Here is a 24,759-nt window from a genome sequence, read left to right as displayed (position 1 = left end):
TGATCGAAAGCACAGTCAAAGAGGACAAGTGTTGTCCAGGACTTAGCTCTTGAGAATCATGTAGCAAGGATCCACAAATCCTATCAATTCAGAATTAAATTCTGTAGCATCAAACATCATTTTGCTTCAGCACCACTGACAGCGACAAAAGAAAGTTACTGCCACCCTTGTGGAATACTGAACATAACAGCTAGGAATGTAAAAGGAGATCTGCAGAAGAATATTTTCACCATAGAATGTATTGTAAATAAATGAAAATCTGTGTTAATTCCAAATGGTGATTAACCAACCAATAATACAAATCACTTAATCTTAAAAATTATAAATGACATCCAAAAATACCACTCCATTGACTCGCATATTGAGTTAAAGTAGCATAAATCCTGGCCGATGAGTTTGGTCTGTGGGATGATGGAGAGCCGTGCTGGCTTTCTGTGCTGTAATTCATGTTCATCCCCCATACATCCGGAGAGGGTTGCCTGGTCACAAAACTCATTTCAGAGTCAGAATCCCATTAAAGTATCTTTAGTTAGTTCCTTCACTTGAGCGTGTACTGACAACGCCTATGTACCAGTGAGTGCCCAAGGGCTTGGCATATGCTCTGCATTCATTTTCACAAAGGAGCTCATTCTTTTTATTTAATCTTCACATAGTTATTATTTATATTCCTACTAGTGTTTTAATATAATCAAATAGCACAATCTTCTCGTTTCCTGTGACGCAGAAGTATAAATAATCTTTTAAATTGATGCATCACCTGCAAATGTCATCCTGAGACTAGTTTCTAAGGGAAAGTAAGTTCCTGAGATGTTAAAGTTAATGTGCTCCTACATTTTTTTATTAAAAAAATGAGAAGACTTAAATTTGCAAATAGCTAGCCAGAAAAAAATGCATCCATATAGAATTAAATCATGAAAAGCAATAAACATTTACAGATGTGAGTAAACAGGGAATGAAATGTCACCATGTAATGGAATTACCCTGCCTTATTTTAAATGATTTTTCAATGAATGTCATTAGGAACTTATAACTTACCTCATTTTATTTCATGGACATGATTGGTAATTTCACTGCCCACAGAACTAATATTTCTCATGGGTAAAATGTTTTTTTTACAATGATACAGTACTTTGTAAGCACAAATAATATTTAGCTTTCTTCTCCAATTTCTCAGTTGATAAAAAAAAGTATTATCTATGTATTTAAGTGAAAAAGGTCCTGAGTTCCATCTGTGATTAACTTATTATTGATGGGGTAATAGTGGGGTTGTTTAAGTGGCTTCATTATATAACAATCCTCGCATGGGATACAGCGTTTTTATGTTGGGAGTTCATCTCAAAGAGCACTGTACCAGAACTGGTGTAGGGAAGAGGAAAGTTCTAAATCAGCCAGGAATGTTCAGTAAGAATAAGTTTAGGTTTGGCTGTGATAACGCCTTTGGTCATGTACACTGAAGTATATCTAATATATATTTCAATCATAATGATGTACAATTATTAAGACCCAACTCTTTGACTGGATTTTTGGTTATCTTTCCTTTACCCCCCCCCCACTCGGATGCCAAGCCAGTATTGTTAACCTCCTTGGGACGTCCTCCTAACGTTAAATGTGATATTGTATTCTACTGCTATGGACAAAAGAAGCCTTATTTATAAAAATCTATCAAGCCCAATACTGCAAGTCATTGCACGCCTTATTTAAATATTTAAAACAATTGTGTTAAAACGGTATGTGTTTATTGGTCAATCCAGCAAGACTAAAGCATAATTAATTAAAAACACTATAAGACTAAAGTCTAAGGTTTTCAATTCATCGTAACAGTGGTAAATGACATGGGCTTTAATTACAAATCTCCAGTTGTTTCAATAGGAGAACTGAAATAAAGTAAGAACTGCAATAAAATATCATCATTGTTAAGTCCCAAATAAGTCATGTTTAAACACATCTGATTTAGCAAAACATATTTAGTCACTGACTGACATTAATCGGTATCTGTTAGGTGGTATCTTCAGAGCCTATACTGCTTAGTTTGTCAGTTTGGTGCACCCCGTTTGTAGCAACAGTACCTAAACAGGGAAATTTACCTAATCTCCACTCACATTAAAAATAAATTACCAGCTTCCTAGGGTAATTTGCTCACTTTACTCCAGGACATTAGTAAAAGAATTTAACACCATGAATACAAAATGTTCCAGGATGGAAATAAAATTACAGACATCATAAGGACCTGAAAAACACAGCAACGGTTTTCCCTAGCAGTTGGTTTCAAGTGTTAATATCAAAGGTTTTAACTGGGCTGTTAGCAATGTGAAAATGACTATGCTGTTAACATAATTTGTTGAGTTACCTTACTTTTATTTTTAGACTCGGACCAGAGATCATTTATGGAATGTGGCAACTCCATCCTCAGAGGAGCAGTTTATCATTAATCAATCTTGCATTAAAAATAAAAAAACTGCATGAAGTTATTGTATTATCAAAACAAAGAAATGTTCTCATAATACAAATAATGCACTGAAATGGTTAAAATAGACAAACCCTGGGTTATACATTGGGCAGGTAAAGATGTTTATCATGGCTAAATATATTTCTCATCATTTCATTCCAAATTAGTTTTTCAGAGTGTATTTCAAGCTCTGCTGGTTCTGAGGTTCAATAAGTCGGTAGTCATTAAGTTTTCACAAATGATCTTCTGTAGTATTATTCTTTTTGGTATCACATTTTAAATCTGTAGAAAGAAGCAATTATGTTGTCACAAAAGTGTATTTTGACAGATCGAAAATTAATCATAAAGGTTTCAGAAAACTGCAAGAACCTGCAACATCTTCCATCTTTGCTGAGCAGCAGCGAGGGAACATTACAGTCACTGACATACATGAAAGTGGGGTTGTCTTTCTATTCCCATAGTTGGTAATAACATACCGTAAATCAATGAGTAAAATCTGTGGTGTCATGTTATTTTAAAATGCATCACATGTCCAATGACTACTTTAAGACACTTGAAAAAGTGCCTCCCTGTCGTTTTCATATCTCAATGCTCAGATTAGTATTGGAACAATCAGCAGCACAGCTAGACCATCATTATGTCAACAATTCAGCTCGACTAGAACCTCAGAAGACCACTTTCGGCTGACAAGTGACATTTACATTCTTCATACTGTAGTTTCAAACCTGCGCTGTCAGCTTTCTCACCGACACCAAGGAGACACGTTCACAAGTGACTGAGACAGACAGAATTAATTTCACTTGTTTTATCTCTTCCACCTATCAATGCAAATCAAATCATTTCTTAGGATCTTTCCTAGTCCACTAAAAATAGATGATTTCAATACAACTATTCATTTGACCCAATAAAGCAAGGATGCTTGTCCTGGGTTTAACATCAGCTCTAAATTTATTTTCAGCTCCAACTTTCCATTTGATTGTGGCATAGGGTTACTGACTTAACTGGTAGGTGTTTTTATTGGTGGTAGGAGATGATCTCTTCGTTTGATGGACTTGGCTGCTTCCAACTGGGCCACTTATGCAACACTCCTTGTTATTTATTTACCCTGAGGGCAATTAACAACTGAAACATGTTACCAGGAAGGGTGGTTGAAGCCAAGATGTTTGACTCATTTTAAAAAAAACAGCTTGATGCCGTGATGGGAAGACAGTAGAATGGATAATACGTTATGCCCAAAAGAAATGTGCCACTCTCATCTGCTGATCATGGAACAACAAAGAGAAGCCACAGGGAAGGCCGTGGCCTGTACTGCACCTCTACTCTCATCAGATCAGAAAATATGGTAGTGGTATTCTTCATCCCTCAATGAAGAAGGTAATTATTTGCAAATGACTGAGTTCTCTCTCCATCTGAACCTAAACTCATTAAACTGGAGAAGTTTAATAATCAGTATTAGAACTTACTGCAGCCCTAATTTTTTTTTGAAGGTTGAATTTACTGATTTTTTGTGTAGACCTTTGATCTTGTTTGTTTTTCTGTTCTTCTATGTCAAAGGGTCATCTGTCACAGTAGGTTTTCCTAGAGCCAGAGATCTTTCATTATAAGGAAGCCCTCAAAACAAACTGCTATCTGTTCTGGATGTGCACTCTAAAATGGGAACATGACATAGGCCATCCATCTTTGCAAGTGTGCACACATAATTGTGTGTCAAGCAAGTAATTCAATAATACAATTAAATTATGTTGTTGTAATTTTTACAAAGTTGTGAAATTTCAAAAGCTGAGGTAAATCACAAGAAAAGGGGAGAGAAATTTAATTCAACAGTGAGTTGTAATTTTTCATTCAGTGATCAGTCAGTCACCAGATGGGGGAGGAATGTTGAAAATCGTTACTTCCACCCTTCCTTTCACTTTGTCCTTGGTGGCATGTCCATAAATTATTCCCCAAGGGAAATTTACTGCAAACTCAGAAAGTCTCCTCCTCCCTGATGATGGACAAGATGCAGTAACCCCTGTGAGATTATTTACACACAGGACATGTATTATTTTACTTTGACAGAATCAGATTTTAGCAGCAGCAACACCACAAAAAACTAAAACTAACCTCCTTCGATCTGTGGCAAGGGTCAATAATTCCATTTCTGCAAAGGACCTGGTGCGCCTGAATAAGGAACCGAGCTGCCTTTTGTAATGGAATATGACACGCGCTTGCAGCACAAAGTTTTCAAAAAAAATCTTATATGATCAATCGGAGGACATTGGTAGGGTATAAGATGCACGGGGTCAGAATCAGGTTACATGCACTTCATCTAACCGAGAAAATTCACTTCAGTTTTAGTATCAGCTTTATATTCTGCAACAGCAATATTGTAGGTTTACTCAGTAGTATTATGTAAGCATAGTAGAAATGACAATAAGTGTGTCAAATAATACTAACAAAATAATGCTGAAAAAAAATTTAAAATTCATCTAAGATGATCTACAGGGATCTTTAAAACCTTTAAACAATACCACAAAAATGCAACTTAATATCAGAGATAGTTGGGAGGGTTTCAGAAAAAGAAGATTCTACTAAATGTATTGTAAATGCAGAAACCTTCATTTTATTAACTCCTGTATTTAAAGGTATAATGAACAGGTATCATTTCAATCAAATTCATCTTCAAATAATTATCCTTATTTCAAGAAAATGTGTAATAACTTTTGACAACGCAGTGACTTTCATTGAAAAATCCTGTAAGAGCTATACATTGTTAAAATAATAATAATCCTTTCATTTGATATAACATTTGATTGTGTTAGGAGGACACAGAATCATAGAATTATACAGCACAGAAGGAGGCCATTTGGCCCATTGTGTCTGTGCCGCTCTTTGAAAAGAGCTTCCAAATCAACCCCACTCCCCCGCTCTCTCCCCATAGCCCTGATCAACCCCACTCCCCCGCTCGCTCCCCATAGCCCTGATCAACCCCACTCCCCCGCTCTCTCCCCATAGCCCTGATCAACCCCACTTCCCCGCTCTCTCCCCATAGCCCTGATCAGCCCCACTCCCCCCGCGCTCTCCCCATAGCCCTGATCAACCCCACTCCCCCGCTCTCTCAACATAGCCCTGATCAACCCCACTCTCCCACTCTCTCCCCATAGCCCTGATCAACCCCACTCCCCCACTCTCCCCCATAGCCCTGATCAACCCCACTCCCCCGCTCTCTCCCCATAGCCCTGATCAACCCCACTCCCCCGCTCTCTCCCCATAGCCCTGATCAACCCCACTCCCCCACTCTCTCCCCATAGTCCTGATCAACCCCACTCCCCCACTCTCTCCCCATAGCCCTGATCAACCCCACTCCCCCACTCTCCCCCCACAGCCCTGATCAACCCCACTCCCCCGCTCTCTCCCCATAGCCCTGATCAACCCCACTCCCCGCTCTCTCCCCATAGCCCTGATCAACCCCACTCCCCCACTCTCTCCCCATAGCCCTGATCAACCCCACTCCCCCACTCTCCCCCCACAGCCCTGATCAACCCCACTCCCCCGCTCTCTCCCCATAGCCCTGATCAACCCCACTCCTCCGCTCTCTCCCCATAGACCTGCAAACTTGTCCTCCCCAAATAATTATCTACTTCTCTCTTAAAAGTTGTTATCGAATCAAATAACAACATCTCAAAGCACTTCACAAGATTTAATGTAAAGTGCATTGACTGTGCATTTTGTAGGTGAATTTATAAGAGAAGAGGGTTAATCTATGATATTAAGCACTATAAATAAACATTAATTCTATATTATCTGAGGGATTGATAGCCAGGACACTGGGATAAAGTCCATTCTCTTTTTGAATAGTACCATGGAAACGTTATTGGCCACTTGAACAGCCAGACAGCACCTCTGACAATGCAGGGCTCCCCAGTGTCAGCCGAGACTGCGAGTTCAAAAACCCAACCTGGGTCTTGAACAAACAATCTTCTGACTTAAGAGGAGAGTGCTTCTGCCTAGGCCAGGTTGACACCTAAAACAACAACAACAACAAGATTCCATTTATAGAGCGCCGCCTTTCACGTCGGGAGGACGTCCCAAGGCGCTGTACAGTTGGGTCAGGACCCGAGCATTGGGGGGGAAATGGTGAGGGGAGAGAAGGGAGCGAGCGAGGAGGGGGTAGAGAGTCGAGAGGGGAGCTGAAGGCACGGTCAAAGAGAAGTTACTACCGTTAGCAAACTTCACACTTCATTTTGATGTATTTGAAGGAACAGAATACATTTGGGTTGTAATCCATCATAAAAAAGAGAAGAAATCATGGAAAAAGAGAAGAAAAAGCTATTTGACCTATCAGACTCATATCTACCACATACAATCTTCTCTATCCTTTGACCCCCCTCTCCACTGTCAACCACTATACCCATACATGCAATGAGATAAATCACCAATTTGAATCTGAATGAGGAAATATCTCTGCTCTTCTTCAAAATAGTGCCATGGCATCATTAGCATCCATCTAAACCACCAGCATTGACAGACTGCAGCTTGATTTAACAATTGATTTGATTTCTTCACAAAAGTAGATGCACCAAATGCCACAGTATCGGAGGAGAGGAAATGGATAGGATAAGTATAAACAGAGAGGAAGTACTGAGAAGGTTGACTGGGCTGAAGGTAGATAAGTCGCCCGGTCCAGACGGGATGCAGCCAAGGATGTAGTGGGGAAACTACTGGAGACTATAATCCGGGACAGAATAAATCTTCACTTGGAAGAATATGGGTTAATTAGGGACAGACAACATGGATTTGTTAAAGGCAAATCTTGTCTAACAAATCTAATAGAATTTTTTGATGAGGTAATGGAGAGGGGATAAAGGTAGTGCAGTTGATGTAGTTTATATGGACTTTCAAAAGACATTTGACAAAGTGCCACATGAAAGACTTGTAAGAAAGATAGAAGCCCATGGTATAAAAGGGACAGTGGCAGTGAATCCAGAACTGGCCGGGAGACAGAGAGCAGAGAGTTGTGGTGAACGGCTGTTTTTCTGACTGGAGAGAAGTGTACAGTGGTGTCCCTCAGAGATCGGTATTAGGACCACTGCTCTTCTTAATATACATAAATGATCTGGACTTGGGGTATAGCAAGTACCATTTCCAAGTTTGCGGACGACACAAAGTTAGGTAGTGTGGTAAACAGTGAGAAGGATAGGAGCCGACTGCAGGAAGACATAGACAGATGGTAAAATGGGCGACACATGGCAGATGAGTTTCAATGTGGAGAAATGCGAGGTAATGCATTTTGGTAGAAAGAATGAGGGGCAATATAGGCTGGTAATACAATCTTCAGGGGGTGAAGGAACAGAGAGACCTGGGGGTTCAGGTAAATGAATCCTTGAAGGTGTCAGGACAGGGAGATAAAGCTGTAAAAAGGGCATATGGGATACTGGGCTTTATAGATAGGGGCATAGAGTACAAGAGTCAGGAGGTGATGATTAACCGATATAAAACACTGGTTAGGCCTCAGTTGGAATACTGTGCCCAGTTCTGGGCACCGCACTATAGGAAGGATGTTAAGGCATTGGAAAGGGTTCGGAGGAGATTTACGAGGATGGTACCAGGAATGAGGGACCTTGATGATGAGGAAAGGCTGGAGAGGCCGGGATTATTCTCATTGGAGCAAAGAAGGTTACGAGGAGACCTAATAGAGGTCTTCAAAATCATGAGGGGATTTGATAGGTCAGAAAAACTGTTCCCACTGGTGGGTGTGTCGGTGACTCGAGGTCACAGATTCAAAATAGTCTCTAAAAGAAGCCGAGGGGAGGGGAGAAGACATATTTTCACGCAGCAAGTTGTTCGAATCTGGAATACATTGCCTGAAAGGGCGGTCGAGGCCGATTTGGTAGCTACTTTTAAAAACGTGATGGACGGGTGTTTGAGGAGGACGGGTTTGCAGGGTTATGGGGAAAGGGCTGGGGAGTGGGATTGACATTAATTGCTCTATTTAAAGAACCGGCCCAGACTCGATGGGCCGAATGGCCTCTTTTTGTGCTGTATGATTCTATGATTCTATGTACATTTCCATACATACCACTGTCTCTCAGTTCTGTGCAGTCTTCCAGAAACACCATTAAAAATAAATTAATCAAATAGTGCTTATTAACTGTCTGCCATACACATTTTTTTTGACCATGGTCTCCACCACCCACCTCTCCTCCCCACCCCACACACACCCTCATACACCAAAACAACAAATAGATCTATGTTCCTTTAAAAATAGACAAACACCCATTTCTTTCTAAGCTAAAATTTACATTAGAATACAAAACATCTGCAGGATGCATCTGCCTGAATTTTTCGATGTGCTTCATTTTGATACTATCTGACCTCAGCAGGAGTAGAAGATGCAACACAAAATCCATCAGACTAACCAGTGGGGTTCCTCTACTCAACACAAAGAATATTTAATTTCTGAGAAAAACTGACGATTGAAAAAATGCAGCATAAACAAAACTGAAAAGCTTGTATAAAAAACAGACTGGAAATAACTCCAGAACCTTTTCAATGTACATATCTCAGTGAAAATAAAGTTCATGCCTGTAAGGAGTAATACGCCACGCACTTTAATCATTTCCTTTGAAAGTAAATTTGCTGTGTTCAGACATCTGTATTGCTGACTCTTCTTTGTTTCAAAAAAAGTCATTTTTCTTTAGTTTGTTTAAATATATATTCCCTATAAATTCAAGTGTTCAGCGAGTAATGGAGCACGGTTTCTGCCCCCAAATCAAATAGGTGAACAGAATGGTGGTACAGCACAAAAGCATTAATGTAAATAGAGTAACAGTGAGCAACGCCAACAGTTTATGCTGAAAATCAAATAAATCTACTTCAAATCTGCTCTCTCTTTCTCACTTTTGATGAGATACCTCTCCCACATCATGAAATTAATGAATTAAGAATTGTTAAGAACTTTCCAACATAGGGCAAAAAAACAACTTGCATTTATATAGCGGGGTAGCGTCCCAGAGCGCTTCAAACCGAAAACAAACCCAAAACACAAAAACTTAGGCTTTGTTATTATTAGGGTATCAGTTTGAAGAGTAAAATATCACTCTTCTTCATAGATGATATAAATTTTAACCAGCCAAACTGTGAATAAATAAAATAAATATGGATCAATACAAAAAACATTTCAGTCTTCATTGAGGCAAGTCTTTTCTAGCTGCAAGGTATGGAGCTACTCACAAAGACTTGGCTTCAGCCCAATGAAACATCTAAAATCATCCTTGCTGTTTCTCCTGTGCTATATTTTTTAAATATATGTAATTGATATGCAAAGAAATGCAGGAAATTAGCAGCACACTTTTCCATCCAGCAGAAATATAGTCCATCTGTTGATGCACAATTTGAGTTAGGATCTCTCTCTCAGGCAGGAATTTAGGACCCGAGAAAGATACAGGCTGATTAATGCAATGTAATCGTCTAACCTTTTGGGATGGTTTGAGTTTAGCTCCAAATGATATTTGAAAGTCACTCTTAGACGACTTCCAAAGATTCATATAATATCTTATTTTACAAGTGTACATGGTAAACTCGGGACATGAGAGATTAATCTGGTCAGAGATTGAAACCACCGTTCTTTCTCTTGAATGTCTCCCAAACAGATCAACTAAAAGTCTCTTGTCCATCTAATTGATGTTAAGTGGCCTAAATAAACAACAAATAGTCCAGTGAACAAAAGTTATTGATGGCGAAACATGACCGAGGAACTATATTTGGCAAATTTTAAGGAATGATTGGCATGTAAGTTGAAAAGGTCACACACAGGTGCAGAAGAGAGTCTTGTGTGGATTAAAGGAAATGTACAGGACCTTTACAGCCCATCACCTGTCTCAACATTCTAAAAAAGAAAGAACCAGAGATTTGCAGAGAAAGCTAAACTTTTTTTATTTAGATTTCTATGGGCCAGGAAAGAAGTAACCAAGTCTCATTTTTACAGCACCATTCCATATTGAAATGCTAAAAAGCAGATAATTACCTCCAATTTAGCGGATCATTTTTAATCCACTTTGATTGAACCCAAACCACAAAGCTGTGCATTGAGCATTGTTGTTAGAGTGTTCCAGAGACAGATTCTATCTGGAAGAATTAACCTGTTCAGGCCTGCAGGGTTAATTGCTTCATCACTTTTGGAATAGTAAAATGGATAAAATATAAAAAAATTAAAAGTCGCACAATCAATAAAGCTCCAAACATGTACATAATTAATGTTCTTTTGTTCTCTTCCCAATGAATTTTTCTTAAAAGAGCTATCGATCGGCAACAATTATGAATATGAATATGAATAATTCAGTTTCTGTAACCTGGCTAACCTTTTGCTAACGTGTGCCACAGTGTGAGCACAAGATATATCGCCATGACACTAAAACATTTTAAGTTCTAAAATTTCCAACAGCATTTCTGATGGAGAATCATACAATTATTCAGCACAGAAGGAGGCCATTCGGCCCATCGTGTCTGTGTCGGCTCTTTGAAAAGAGCTTCCAAATCAACCCCACTCCCCCACTCTCTCCCCATAGCCCTGATCAACCCCACTCCCCCTTCATAGCCCTGATCAACCCCACTCCCCCGCTCTCTCCCCACAGCCCTGATCAACCCCACTCCCCCGCTCTCTCCCCATAGCCCTGATCAACCCCACTCCCCCGCTCTCTCCCCATAGCCCTGATCAACCCCACTCCCCCGCTCTCTCCCCATAGCCCTGATCAACCCCACTCCCCCGCTCTCTCCCCATAGCCCTGATCAACCCCACTCCCCCGCTCTCTCCCCAGAGCCCTGCAAACTTGGCCTCCCCAAATAATTATCTAGTTCTCTCTTAAAAGTTGTTATCGACTCGGCTTCCACCAGCCTTTTAGGCAATGCACTCCAGATCCCAACAACTCACTGCGTGAAAACATTTCTCCTCACCTCCCGTTTCTTTTAACCACTATTTTAAATCGGTGTCCTCTTGTTACCGACCCACCCGCTAGTGGGAATAGTTTCTCCTTGTTCACCGTATCGAATTCTCTCATAATTTTGAAAACTTCGATTAAGTCTCCTCTTAACCTTCTCTGCTCCAAGGAGAATAATCCCGGCTTCTCTCGCCTCTCCTGATAACTGAAGTCCCTCATTCCTGGTACCATCCTGGTAAACCTCCTTTGCACCCTCTCCAATGCCTTGACATCCTTCCTAAAGTGTGGGGCCCAGAACTGAACACAGTCTCTAACTGAGGCCTAACCAGTGTTTTATATAAAGGTTCATCATAACTTCCTGACTGTTGTATTCTATGCCCCTATTTATAAAGCCCAGTATCCCGTATGCTTTTTTAACAGCTGTATCTACCTGTCCTGATTTACTTATAAATCAGAGATTTACTTCAAAGATTTACTATATGACCCCCAGGTCTCTCTGTTCCTTCACCCCCTTTAAGATTGTACCATCAGCTTTTATTGCCTCTCCTCATTCTTCCGCACACTTCTCATTTCTCCACATTAAACTTCATCTGCCACGTGTCTGCCCATTTTACTGGTCGGACTGTGTCCTCTTGCAGTTTGCTATTATCCTCCTCACTGTTTATTACTTTTCCAGCTTAGTATCACCTGCAAACTTGGAAATTGTACTCCCTATACCCAAGTCCAGGTCATTTATATAGATCAGAAACAGCAGTGGTCCCAATACCGACCCCTGGACATTTCCCTCCAGTCAGAAAAACAACCGTTCACCACCACTCTCTGCTCTCTGTCTCCCAGACAGTTCTGTATCCACTGCCACTGTCCCTTTAATACCGTGGGCTTCTATTTTGATGACAAGTCTGTTATGTGGCACTTTATCAAACGCCTTTTGAAAATCCACATAAACTAAGTCAACTGCATTACCTTCATCCGCCCTCTCCGTTACTTCATCAAAAAACTATCAGGTTTGTTAGACACGATTTGCCTTTAACAAATCCGTGTTGACTGTCCTTTATTAACCCATATTTGTCAAAGTGAAAATTTATTTTGTCCTGGATTATAGTCTCTAGAAGATTCCCCACTACTGACGTTGGGCTGACTGGCCTGTAGTTCCCAGTTTATCCTTCTACTCCTTTTGGTACGGGGGAGTAACATTTGCAACCCTCCAGTCCTCTGGCACCACACCGGTGTCCAAGGAGGATAGAAAGATTGTGGCCAGAGCCTCCGTTATTTCTACCCTTACTTCCCTCAGTAATCTAGGATGCCTCCCGTCTGGACCGGGTGACTTATCTACCTTGTGCACTGTCAACCTTTTTAGTTCTTCCTCTCAGTTTATTGTTACCTTATCCAATTTCTCTCCCCTCTCCTCCGATATTGTGGCATCAGCTGCATCCTCTTCTTTTGTGAAAACAGATGCAAAGTACTCATTCAGTACATGAGCCATGCCCTCTGCCTCCACAAGAAGATTTCCGCTTTGTTCCCTAATTGGACCCACCCTACCTTTGACTAACCTTTTATTCTTTTATATACTTATAAAATACCTCAGGGTTCCCTTTTATGGTACCCTGGTGTCCAAGGAGGATTGAAAAATAATGTTCAACCTCAGTGTCTGAAAGAGAAAGGGTCGGTGAAAACTGGTATATTGTCTTTGTCTTCTTTAAAATCTTGAAAACAGGCGTCGAAGGAATTAATTAGTAAAGAAATTGAGTTCTGATATTTTTGGAATTTGATAATGATGTTACTGTCACTTTTTAACTATTGTAAGTAAACGGTGATACAGTTTTTTTTCCGAGACAAAATAAGGTTTTCAAAAAAAGGTTACATTTGGCCTTGAAAGCTGAAACTAAATTAAACAGAGTTGGAAAAAGGCAATCCTTTCCTTGCAAGTGTGCATTGAGGTTGTTAAAGTGGCCGGTAATGTCCGAAAGGGAAGCAAGGTCACTGAGCTAGTCTTTGTCTTAAAGAAGCTTACAGTCTTCAAAACATTCTCCCTTCTCCAAAAACGTAAGCACTTTTTCTTTTAAATTCCAAAATCTTTCAAGAACCTTCCCCTTTGATAGCCAACGAACATTGCAATGAACTCCCCTTCTCATTTGCGTCTTCATCAAACAAGTTACGAAATTCCTGGCGGGTTAATGTGTGCGCACAAATTTTATTGATATCACGCACCACAGGCTCAAGTCCAAGTCTTTGGTACAAAGGGCCTCCTGATGATAATACGATGGTACTTAAATAACTTGTGTTCCAAAACCCTTTCCAACAAAGCAACACAACCATTCCTCTTTTATAGAGGAATGAAGTCCAGTCATAGCAGGTCATAGTATCACTGCAACAATTCAGAGTGATTTTCTGACTAAATCCAGGCTTAAAAATACTCTTTAGTGATTCTCATCTCCCCAATTAACCCCTCGATCTGGGCTAAACCTGTGACCCCGAGGCTCAGTCACTCACACTCTCACCTCCGAGTCAGAAAGTTGTAGGTTCGAGCTCCCCACAGTTCAGGAGGACTTTGAGTTCACAGTCCAGGCTGATGCTCCAGCAGTGCTGGGGAGAGAGCACTGCATTGCCAGTCGTTAAACCTCACTCCCCACCTGTGCCTTGTTCATGGCAGATATTAAAGATCTTCCTCAGCACTGTGAGGGAAAAGATAAAGAAGTTTTTCTCTCACTACCCACCCACCCCCCACCCCGGTGTCCTGGCCGAAAGGTAAAACTGGTTGCAGTTGCTTGTGGAGACTTCGCTGTGTTCAAAATTGGCTGCATGTAAAACACACAGTCACTACACTTTACAGCGAAACCCTGCAAAGCGCTTGGGTGAAAGGCACTGCATTGAGGGTTCGCATCACTTGGAGTCCTGTAGCTCAATGGTTAGAGCACTCGCCTCACAAGCGAGAGGATCTGGGTTTGATTCCCGCCAAGGCAAAACCTTTAGTAAGTTTCCTTACTCCACACGCCTCTGTTTACCTAGAAGTAAGTTGGAACCTGGTTGTTAGTCTTGGTGGCACTTTTCTGGGGGTAATAATCCCTCCAAAAAAAATTAATAATGATAATAATAATAAATTGGTTATTCAATCCACGACTGTTAGTGGGACAGACACCCCTGTGCCCAATCGGCTGCCGCGTTTCACCCACAAAATATACAGTCAATTGGGGAGCAGCAACCTCCATCTCAGTGGCCTCCAGTCATGACACAGGTTCCATGCCGCTAACAAGGGCACGGCCAGCACTGGGCTAAACACTTTATTCTGAACAATTTTGTCAGTTATGTTGACTACAAATATATTTCTTTATTCTAGTTTTGCAAAGCAGTGTTATTGGTGTTATGATTATTTTGGACATATTGCTGTTACAGCTGAGTCAACTGCTGAGAAATTGATAGTTATAATTGTGTCTGTGTATTAGCTGACGTAGCCTAATAAAATTGTGCATTAAAATGGCTGATCTAAGAGGCAGCAGTGGGAGTAATTTGATGAAGTAGCAATCTTAATGTGACTCAGGAGGTGGAAATTACTGTGATGTACAGCAGCTTCCTTGGTTTCTGTACATATATCAGTTGCTGGTTGCAGACAAATAGATAGCTAACATAATCCTTTTTCTTACAAGAAAGCTTCTCTGCGTGTGTGCGCACACACACACACACACAGTCGACCATTATGAAACTAGTTGATTCAATCTTCGAGAAGAAAGCTTGATCTTCATCGCAATCTACACCTCAATGCAACAGCACATTCAATTGAATTTTGATCTGTATGTCAGCAAAAATCCTATGAGTGATACAGGGAAAGGGAAAGATTGTAAAGTATGAAAAACACTTTCCTCTAAGAATAAAGGTTACGGCAAAATACTGATTTGTGTATCAATCACGTCAGTCACAAACCCCTATAAAAAGATTAGACCATTGTCTTTAAGGTGGAAAGTCAACTAAGATAGATCTCAAAACTTTTCTTCAGACTGAAACTTTTAAAATGTAGCTTCAAAGGATTCAGTGTGAGCGCCTGTGAGTAACAAATCACCTGACCATAACACTCACAGCCTTTGGGATCCTGTATGCATCAGTGAGTGTACAACAATAACAATGCATTTCAATTTAAAACTAGTCAGCAGCCAGAATAAGCTCAAAGAGCTCTTCTGCAAGTAAAGGCTAATCGAGCTGTGTGTAGTCCGTGAATTGGCTATTATAGCACGAGGTGAGTAACAGCAGCAGTGTTTAACAGCAGATACAAGAGGTGCTGGTGACAAGCATCTGTTTGGAGCAACTGGAATTTCCCAACAATTGACAAGAAAAAGATAGGCGTGGAGGGGCCGTCCCCCAGATCAGTCAATGTCCTGAGTTATTTGCAGGGTGGAATTGATAATAATAAATAAAATAATAATAATCCTTGCATTTGATATAGCTCCTTATCACTTCTTCTCGACGGCTCAAAGCGCTTCACAGAATAGATTGTAAAGTGAATTAACTATATATTTGTGGGCAAAAAGCGTCAGCCAATTGCGCACAGAAGCGTCCCACAAACAGTCGTGAATTGAAGTGACTAATTTATTTATTCTTTTTTTTTTCTTGAGGGATTATTATCAGGCATGTAGAGTAAGGAAACTTGCCCAAGGTTTCGTCCAGCCGGGTATCGAACCCAGGTCTCTCGCTTATGAGGAGAATGCTTTAACCACTGAGCTACAAGACTCCGCTATAATCCTTGCTTTTGATATGTCATCAAGACAGCTCAAAGCGCTTCATAAAATACACTGTAAAGTGAACTGAATGTGTATGTTGTGGGCGAAATGAACAGTACTGTCCCACAAACAATGCACAAAGCCAATTTGATAAAAGTGGAATGCATTGCCTGAAAAGCTGGTGGAAGCCAATTTAAAACAACTTTTAAGAGAGAAGTAGATAATTATTTGGGGAGGACAAGTTTGCAGGGCTCTGGCAAAGCGCAGGGCAGTGGGGTTGAAATGGAAGCTCTTTTCAAAGAGCCGGCACAGACAAAATGGACCTAATGGCCTTCTGTGCTCCATCTGCGCCATGACCCGCTCTGCCTTCCCCCACCTCCGCAACGTCGCCCGGCTCCGACACTGTCTCACACCGCAGGCCACCGAGACCCTCATACACGCCGTCATTACATCGAGGCTTGACTGCAAGCTCCCTGCTTGTTGTCCTCCCCAACTCCTCCCTCCACAGCCTGCAGATCATCCAGAACTCTGCAGTCCGTGTCCTCTCCCGCACCAGGCTCTATCACCCCCATCCTCACCCGACTCCACTGGCTTCCCATCACACAGAGGATACAGTTCAAGATCCTGGTCCTCATCTTCAAAGCCCTCCATGGTCTTGCTCTCCCGCACCTCTCAGATCTCCTATCACCCTGTTCGCTCCCTCCACTCAGGGAGCTCAGGCCTGCTTCACGTCCCCCGTCTCGCTCACCTCACTATCGGAGGGCGGGCGTTCCGACACTCTGCCCCACTCCATCCCGCAGTTCCTCTGTCTCTCCCCCCCTCCCTCGCCACCTTCAAGATCCATCTCAAGACCCTCCTCCAACCGTACTCATTTAAATATATGAAATACATTTCAATCTCCTGCTGCCCCTCCTGCTCCCCACCCTCAGCTTGGGTCCGTAACTCTATCTGTCCAGCGCCTTGGGACGTCCTCCCGGCGTGAAAGGAGCTATACAAATGTAATTTTGTTGTATTATTCTATGATTCTATAACAGTCCTATTGAGTGACTAAATTATTATTTTTTTTTAAAGAAGTTATTATCCCCGGAAAAGCGATCTGCCAATCGACTAACAACCAGATTCCTACTTACTGCTAAACAGAGGCGTGTGGAGTAAGGAAACTTGTCCAACGTTTCACCGCGCCGGGAATCAAACCCAGGTCTTCTCGCTTGCGAGGCGAGTGCTCTAACCACTGAGCTACAGAACTCCACACAATGCTACAAGACTCCATTTTTAATGATGCATTAATTAACAAATTAACCTTGCAATGAAACATACCAAATGAAAGAAATACTGACCAAGAAAAATAACTACAATAATGTACTTACTGTTGGGGAGGAAAATATTAAGCAACAAGAAAAACAACTGGAAAAGCATGAAAATATGACAATCACCATTTAGATCCTGTCTATGGCTGGTGATTTACAGACATGAGGGGGCATCTCATACTGGTCTTGTGATTCATAATACTGACCAGATTCCTTTACTCTGTATTCCTCACAATACTAAAGTGCTTTCATTGGTCCAATAAACAGTGATATATGAAGATGTGAAATTAAGTATTATATTGTTTTCTAATGAAAATCCCTTTAGGGATAATGATCATGTGTACCATTTGAAGAGCAAGGCTCACAGCTTCATTTGTTATACTGAGCTCATCTCTACAGCCTATTCTAGGTCACTGCCACTTCACTGAAACCTTAGATATCCAGAGCCTGGACATCTCTCAGCCTTGTACAGTGACCAATGGCTTTATAACTCAAAAAGGAAGCGCTTCTGAGCACTGTTAACCTGTCAAACTGAAACATTGAAGCCTAAAAGCCTTTCACTGTGACACCCCAATCACACATAATAACTACTCTTCAAACACAATGCGAGTATAATTACGTGAGGAATCAATTAGGTAATAATAATAATAATAATGTGAGGCAAACAACAGTGCTGAAAAAATCACTAGAAAATAGTTAATTATATTAATGGAGTCAATTTGACATAGGTGTAGACTTATCCAATATAACTTTTTTGAGAATATTGTATTCATTTCTTAAAGGCCACATTTCTCGAATTCAGTTTTTGGACAAACCGTTTGTGACCGACCAGGCGATATTCCAGGTACATTAAACTAGCATCAACTTCTCCAAGATGATTTGCTTTGGTGAGGCATTCTATCTGAGTTACAGAACACCGAACTCTCACTGCATCATTTCTCTCATTAATAGAACAGGAATGATAGTTCAACATTCTCCATCTTGTGAATGATTTATTTCAAATGAAGCAACGCAGGAAGGTTTTAAGTGAAACCTTAAATTTTCGTCAAAGGAAAAGGAAGGAGAAAAACAATTAAGTGGGTCATCCTGGGACATTGTCAGTCGCCTTGCAGAGACATTGAGCTCAGAAGATAGAGGCAGAGGCAGAGTAGCTTCTGAGTCGCTCTCTCCTGGACAAGGACTGCACATATCAAGGGTGAAGTGTTTGTACCACATAAATAAGGATAGAATGAGGAAAAAAAATATTTGGTTAATCAAGCCTGCTTCTGCCACAATGTCTACCGTGGAGAAAAGGTCTGCTTTTGGGAATTTCCTGATCTTCAAACAAACCGAGAAATGGTACAGTAAGCATTGATGCACGTACACATCAACTTACACTTTCTTTTACACATTTGTGAGAACAGATAGAGTAGAACTTCTGAACTTATCATATGGTTTCTAAATATAACCTATATGAATCCACATATGAGATTCACCCAACTTGTACACTATAATCCATAGTTGAAACCTATTTAAACCATCAAATGATATTACTATCATATCTCTCCTAGTAAAATGGAGATTGCTCAAAGAGGTTTTATAATAAATACACCATGCTGATTTTTTAAGAGAGAATTGCAGTAAACAATTGTTAAAAAACAATATCAATAATGATTGGATCATCATTCACATATTAGACTTGTTTGACTAAACAGCATCGTGGCCAATCATTTATAATAAACTCATTACAAAGAACGGCATTAAGACTTTGGTGTTAACAGGCAACCAAAGCAAACCATATTTTTGGCTATAAAACTAATGATTTGCTCTGTGTTTGTGTGTGTGTGTGTTTGTGTATGTAGATAGAGGAAGCGAGATTTGACTTTTTCCCCTTGATAATAAAAGTTACCTATGGCATATATTTAAATGAGTACTAAAATAGAAGGTTAAAATGTGCAATCTGTGCACTAGAAAGATTGAGATACAAAGATGAATTTAATTCTTAATCTAATAGCTTCACATATGACAGGTTTAAGTTTCATAACTGCAGGCAAAGTGGTTAATGAATCATTTAAAATTACCCTTAAAGCTTAGCATTACAATTCCAGATATTGGATAAGATATAATTTTTTAAATGTATGCAATTATTCCAACAGCAAGTTTACTTTGCATACTTTTCTCCTTAATTTTTAATAGGATCATTTTGTACTTATCCTTCAATGTAACAGAGAATCTGAATCTCACAGAATATGTCATGTAAGATTTCAATAGAATTGTCCCACCCATTTATAGCATCCAGGTACGTATGAAAAACGATCTGTTGCCAGTTCGACGAGTTGATGACTATTGGAGATAACCCACAAGTAATTCCTAATTAAAGAAAATTATTAAAACATGTAGTGCTTTTTCATAAGTTTTCGAATGAAATGTATTTTAAAGCAGATAGTTGCAATTTACAGTATTTAGTATTTGAGAACATTAAATAAAGTAAATGATATAACAATATAACTTTCGGTCTTTTATTGTCTACAGAATACTGAAAAGCAACAATACTCTTTTGTATTTTTTCCAATTTGATGTTGCGATATTGGATAATCAATAGAAGCAAAACTATTCTGAAGTTGCTAAGCAATAGAAAGCATGTGGGTATTCTCAAAGGTGGAAAAGGTTAGGTGTAAAAAATGTGAAACATTGATTTAAAAAAATGTATTCAATCTGCCAGAAGTGTTTGTTATTTTAATCACAATAGTTATATGATTTACGCAGGTACGGTTGTGGTTTGCGATATCAAAGACATACATATACTTTTTGCTGGCCAAAGATTTTTTTTACATTCCTACTTGCAATACAAAATTATTTCATAAAGTATAAATGTTTAAATCCTTTATCTTGTGGCTGATCCTAAATCACTTTTCTAAAAATTAAACAGGAACTAGTTTATTTGAAATATCTAAAAATCCATTAATTGTAATTGTAAGTCTTACTTAATCTATCTCAAGAGCAGGGCGAGTGAAGATGGGCTAAATGCTTTTGACCCGCTTTCATCTGTCAGCATTGTAATTAAGTCAAATCCCTGGCATGTACCTCGGGTGATTTTCACATAGGGAATGGTGACTTGATTTCTTTTTCGTTACCTGGCTTTCTCTGCTATAAGCATTGTTGTATTGTGACCAGTGCTGCCGCACCATTTCACTACGTCCTGGCTGGGAGTCAGTGGTTAGTTCTGTTGATGGCAAGTGATAGACTACAGCTTGGTGGCCCTTATTTGAGAAAGGTCTGCAGGCCAAGTCCAGTCTGGGCCAACATTTCCACCATTTCAACCTCCGCTCCCTCCCTCCTTGGTGAATGTTCTCCCAGAGCACAGCGGCAGGGGTTGGCGATTGGGAGGACACAGTGCGCAGAGTGAAAATAATACTGACCGTTACTGCAATCTTATAGGAAAGCAAGAGCGTCTCTTACCAACTGTGTCCTTAGCTACCCCCGGCTTCTGCCACTGCAGATACTGATTTCCACGTGGCTGATTGGGAGAGAGAGGGGACCTATTGTACTGCTGGACCACGCTGGTCTAAAGTACTAGAGATGATCTGGACTAAGCCCGGACTTGGTTCCGACCTCCTAACCCCTTACCATCCTGTTCGCTCCCTCCGCTCAGCGGGCTCCAGCCTGCTTCATGTCCCTCATATTGTTCGCCCCTCTATCAGTGGGCGGGCCTTCCGCCGCTCTGCCCCCATCCTCTGGAACTCCATCCCGCAGTCCCTCCACCTCACCCACTCCCTTGCTACCTTCAAGACCCACCTCTTCGACCGTTCTTTCGATCTCCCTGCTTCCCCATTTGCCCTCCCCCCTCTCCCACCCCGATCCTCAGCTCGGGTCCATAGCTCTGTCTGTCCAGCGCCTTGGGACGTTCTCCCAACATGAAAGGCGCTATACAAATGTAATTTTGTTGTTGTTATTGTTGTTGTTGGCAATATGTGAATTCCAGGCAGTTTCTCTTTTTGGACACCATTTTAATTAGTTCTTCCTAATAGTCAAATTGTGTATTTCCTTTAAACACCAAATTGCTGAGTGACGCTATAAACAGCTGTGAAGAATGTGGAGGGATCACCGTGGTCTCTGAGCCAGTTCTCATAATGGAATTGGAAGGCATTGTTCAAGGCCATATCAATGAGACAACTGGATAATTAAGGAAGAATCCTAAGAACTGAAATAGTTGAGGTGCTGGCTAATATTTTTATGAGCTCCATAAACACAGAAGACTGAAGGAGAGCAAATGTTATGTAGTTATTCAAAAAAAGTTATTCAAAAAACTGAGACACATGCCTGAAAAGTGCAGAACACTCAAACTAAAAATATTCTCCTAGTGGGGCGATAAGCAGGATTTCTGTAGAACTGAACAAGCTCCGAGGAGATATGTCAGACAATTTCACAGTAATCTAAGACATTGGTGATGGTATAGACATGCCCTAAACTCTGCATGCCAAAGTCCTAGCAAATAGGGCAGTTTTCCAAACATACAGTGCTGAATATAGATTGAACATTTCAAAACACAACAATTTATGTCAACTGCTTAATGTCAATATTTTTTGCGAAAGTATATTCATACATTCCAAGACACAGTGTAAATTAGATGAGGAGCGTAAGAAGTCCCTTATATTTGAATGTCTAGATTGCTGCGAAAGACTTTCATACATAAGCAAACTGCTTACCATACTGACACCCAGCATTTCTCGCCTAACGTAATCCAGATTTCTCTTCTCCATGTTGTCCAGGTAACGTTGCAGTTGGGTGTAGGTGTAAGGGTAGCAGTAAGCAAACTGGTACACTTCATTTTCCCGATCAAAGCAAAAGGCAAATGACATAACGTAATTTTTCCGATGATCTGGGCAGCGGTAATAATACACATTTTTTGATGGAAGTCGTTGCCTGCCAAATAACAACATTTAAAATGTAAACAGCTGGATATTCATAAAAAAAATTAAAAAAAACTTAACTAGAACTAAACTACATTGTTGGGACCAAAATTCTCCCCCATTTGATATGTGAAGGGGAAGAATTCTGCACAAAAAGACTCATTTGTGCGTCCACAAATTCCTGTTTTATTCTCTTCTGAAACTCATTTCAGGAGGGAGCACATCAAATGACCCTTTGAAGTCTTTGCAGAGATAGCAAGTCCTTCAGGCTTTTCCTGAGTATCTGTGATATTCAAAAATAGGTTTAGCAGATATAACTTAACTTCACTAAATCTATGTTGATCAAATGCAAGGATTATTATATCATTATTAACATGCTATGCTCAGTCAGTTATCAATTGCATTCATATATTTCCAGGATTTCGCTTTTATTTGTGCTTAAAAACAAGTGCTGTATATTTGGATAATCCCTTGTATCCCCTAGGGCAAAAATCTTCCCAATTTAGGACAATGGTAGAGGATTCCACCCTCTGTGAGTTATTTCCCAACACACTCAATAACACACTCCTTTTAGTGTCCCTTCTGCCTTACTTTATATTTCACTCCAAATAGATGTTCTAGATATTGGGATGGAGAGTTTGTAATACATGCAGTTTTTCATTCTAAATACCAATCAAAATATCTCAATATTTCAGTCATACCCTGGTTTACTTTCCTTTTTTATATTAAAAATTGTCATGTTAACATGTTCAAATATATGGAGCACCACATGTGTGTCGACTGTAGTGTCAAAATCAGGAGACAACTGCAATTTCTGGCCATGCCAATTGTAATCATGACATTGAATATTACTTATAATAATAATCCTTGTACTTGATATAGTACCTTATCACTTCTTTGAGATGTCTCAAAGCGCTTCACAGAATATAATGTAAAGTGTATTTTGTGAGGGAAACATGGTAGCCAATTACGCACAGCAGTGTCCCACAAACAGTTGTAGATTGAGTGACTGTATTATTATTTTTTTGAAGGGATTATTTTCATTTTTGAGGATGGTCAACACATCTAGCATTTCCTACTCTATAAATAAAAAGTATTCAAGCTTAAATGACAAGTTATGCCTATTTTTAAGTTATGTTCAATAGTAGCTGATAAGCATCCACATAGTGACTCCATATATTTATATGCACAGATAATATAATGTATAATAAGGCATTGATTAATGCTGAAGTAAAATGTCACAGGCACTGGCAGTTCTCTGGCACATTCGTCATGCGTAAGCCTAGAGAGTGGTTGTCAGCAGTCAATTTGACCATGGGGGCACTTACAGCCAAGTCTGAACTCGTCCTCATCCACTATGCACAATTCTGAGCATGGGTCAGTAAATAGCAATCAAGAATAGAAAGCCTGGATAATGTTTCCCATACCTCGCCCACAGATACTGAAGTCAATTGCAGCACCCTGCTGCCATCCTGGCACAGACCAGCTGTACAGTACAGATGAAGATTAATTTGTCACTTCAGTAACAGATTTCTTCCGATCAGATCTTCCTCCTCTCCAGTGCTCAGTGGCACAAAGGACAATGAATGCATTTACCATTAGTGGAGTTATGCCTGTTATGTTATTCCTTTTTAAGGTCACTTTCCCATATTTCTTTTAAGTTCCCCCCCCCCCCCCCATTACATAATGCTCCACAACTGAAAGAACAGACAGGACTCCTCTCTTCCTATTTTACTCTGAATACAACAGTAAACGTGCCTATCCTAATTTTCCCTGCAGCTAGTTGGGAAGGAACTACACTCATTCCCCCTGTGTGGCACAATCAGTCATGAACTTGTTGAGTGAGGAATCATGGACACAACATTTCAGATGGTACTCTTGGCCCAACAAGTGGGAGAATCAATGCTCAGACAATGATGCAGCATCACAATCTGCCTATTGATGAGACAAGCTGATGAGAAAGCTTAAAAGTCATTGAGGTAGCTGACATACATGCATTTACTGATGTATAAATAGGATACATTTCTTAGCATATCAATCTTTGAAAGAATCAACCGTAAGATTAAATCATTTTAGGAGTCCTGTAGCTCAGTGGTTAGAGCACTCGCTTTGCAAGTGAGAGACCTGAGTTCAATTCCAGGCAGAGGGCGAAACCTTGGGCAAGTTTCCTTACTCCACACAGAGCCTAATAATAATCCCTCCAAAACAAAAAACAATAATAAATTGGTCATTTTCAATCTATGACTGTTTGTGGGACATTGCTGTGCGCAATTGGCTGCCGCGTTCGCCCACAAATACAGTCAATTCACTTTACAGTGTGTTCTGTGAAGCGCTTTGGGACGTCCTCCCGATGTGAAAAGCGCTATATCAAATGCAAAAATTATTATTATTATTATTTTTGTTGCTTAGTTAAATTCTAATAAGGCCTTTTTTAAGATTCTGGTTGTTAAGTCGGCATATAGGAAAAGTACAAATTTATTTTACTGGTTTTTAAAA

General features: G+C 40.2%; 1 protein-coding gene across 5 annotated transcripts in view; it reads right to left on the bottom strand.

Moving 5' to 3' along the window:
- The window catches only part of agbl4 (AGBL carboxypeptidase 4), a 300,075-nt gene that overhangs the window by 160,635 nt on the left and 114,681 nt on the right, over window positions 1–24,759 (bottom strand). For 4 of the 5 annotated variants that reach the window (XM_007903659.2, XM_007903660.2, XM_007903663.2 and 1 more), the window contains one exon: window positions 22,060–22,276. The exons of the other annotated variant lie outside the window; for it this stretch is intronic. In XM_007903659.2, the coding sequence (XP_007901850.1) occupies window positions 22,060–22,276 (217 nt within the window). The remainder of the gene's footprint in view (window positions 1–22,059; window positions 22,277–24,759) is intronic. 5 annotated transcript variants of the gene reach the window in all.

This window comes from Callorhinchus milii, unplaced genomic scaffold (assembly GCF_018977255.1).
Source record: "Callorhinchus milii isolate IMCB2004 unplaced genomic scaffold, IMCB_Cmil_1.0 Scaffold5, whole genome shotgun sequence".
In the NCBI taxonomy this organism is placed as follows: Eukaryota; Metazoa; Chordata; class Chondrichthyes; order Chimaeriformes; family Callorhinchidae; genus Callorhinchus; species Callorhinchus milii.
The sequence above is the reverse complement of the archived record's forward strand: the minus strand, read 5'-3'. Positions and strand labels throughout refer to the sequence as shown.